General features: G+C 39.7%; 1 protein-coding gene across 1 annotated transcript in view; it reads left to right on the top strand.

Annotated features, from left to right (window-relative positions):
* Positions 1–1,416, top strand: part of nars1 (asparaginyl-tRNA synthetase 1) — a gene marked incomplete in the record, with an annotated part of 10,834 nt that overhangs the window by 3,481 nt on the left and 5,937 nt on the right. The window contains 2 exon segments of the mRNA XM_035667852.1: positions 380–458; positions 686–756. Coding sequence (XP_035523745.1) covers positions 380–458; positions 686–756 — 150 coding nt within the window.

The raw sequence follows: 1,416 nt of genomic DNA, 5'->3' as shown, positions 1-1,416 counted from the left end.
TTGGTTACAGTGATTGAACCATGTGTTCACATATTGGTAATGTAACCAGCTTTGTATGGTTTTTGTAGGAATGGAGAACCATTCAAACTGCATTTCTTTCTAAACCACAACCAAACCAATTATCTTGAGCTGTAAGAAGCCAAGTCATCTTTAAAGCAAGGGTGGGCTTAATTATTCATGTTTCCTGAACACAAGCCAAAATTGGCAGAATGTTGCTGTATCAGTGACCGTCTGAGCAAAGAATTAGTAAAGATTACCAATTTACCAGATACTCACTGCCAACTTTCTGTCCTTGACTGTTGAATCTCCACCAACCCAAAATACAGCCGTTCCTTCTTGTGATAATGACCTAAAGATGAGCGTTGACTGTGTTTTTCAGGTTAAAATCCATCTTCTGGAGGCCAAGAGAGGTCAGAGAGTCAAAGTGTTTGGATGGGTTCATCGCCTCAGGAGACAGGGTGAGGAGCCTGACGCATGAAAATAGAAACTAGTTTTTAAATAAATGAATCAAAGTGCAGAGATCGAAGATGGTATATATTTGTGTGGTATATTTGTTTCCACCTCTGGCTTCAGAGCAGAAAATGCAGCGGAACACTTCAATTCAAAATGTCTCTTACTTTCAGCTTGATTGACAGATAGTTTGACACCGTTTTTTCTTCACTGTATATGCTTTTGTCTCCTACAGGGAAGAACCTGATGTTCATTGTGCTGAGAGATGGAACGGGTTTCCTCCAGTGTGTCCTGTCTGATAAACTGGTACAACTTAATAACTTAATTTGTCTTATATAATAATGCAAACAAAGACACATTTCTAAAAGTGTGAATTGAAAAATGTTTGGAATGATAAAATCCAACCAAAAAATAAATTAATTTAGATATACAGATACATAGGGACTCACTAGAATACGTATATAATATAAGCTTCAGACTGTTCCCCGATGCAAACTAACTTTTCTTGTTCTTGTCTTCAGTGCCAGTGCTACAATGGCTTGGTGTTGTCTACAGAGAGTACTGTAGCTCTGTACGGGACCGTCACTCCGGTTCCTGAGGGGAAACAGGTAAACACACCTGCTGCACAACAGTCAAAACCTGCACTACATGTACACACACACACAGGAGACCAGCTTACTGAGACAAATCAGGTTACGCAGGAAATCTGACGTTTACGTGTAGTGTAACTTGATTCTACACATGCATGCAGTGGACCTGACCCTACTAGGGATCCAATTATTGTATTGATGCAAGTTCTGATACACAGCAATGTTTTTCCTAATAGCAGGACTGTGCCTGAATTTTACAAAACGTCAACTGACCAGTCTCAGTTCCTCTTCCGTCAAAGATCTCTTCTTGCCAGTGTTGCCTGTTGCCCAAGATGGTACGCTGTTCCCATAGACGATTTAAAAAAAAAAAAAAAAA

Source organism: Morone saxatilis, unplaced genomic scaffold (assembly GCF_004916995.1).
Source record: "Morone saxatilis isolate NCDOM2014 unplaced genomic scaffold, NCSU_SB_2.0 Contig21, whole genome shotgun sequence".
Classification (NCBI taxonomy): Eukaryota; Metazoa; Chordata; class Actinopteri; family Moronidae; genus Morone; species Morone saxatilis.
This window is presented reverse-complemented; position numbering and strand designations above follow the sequence as displayed.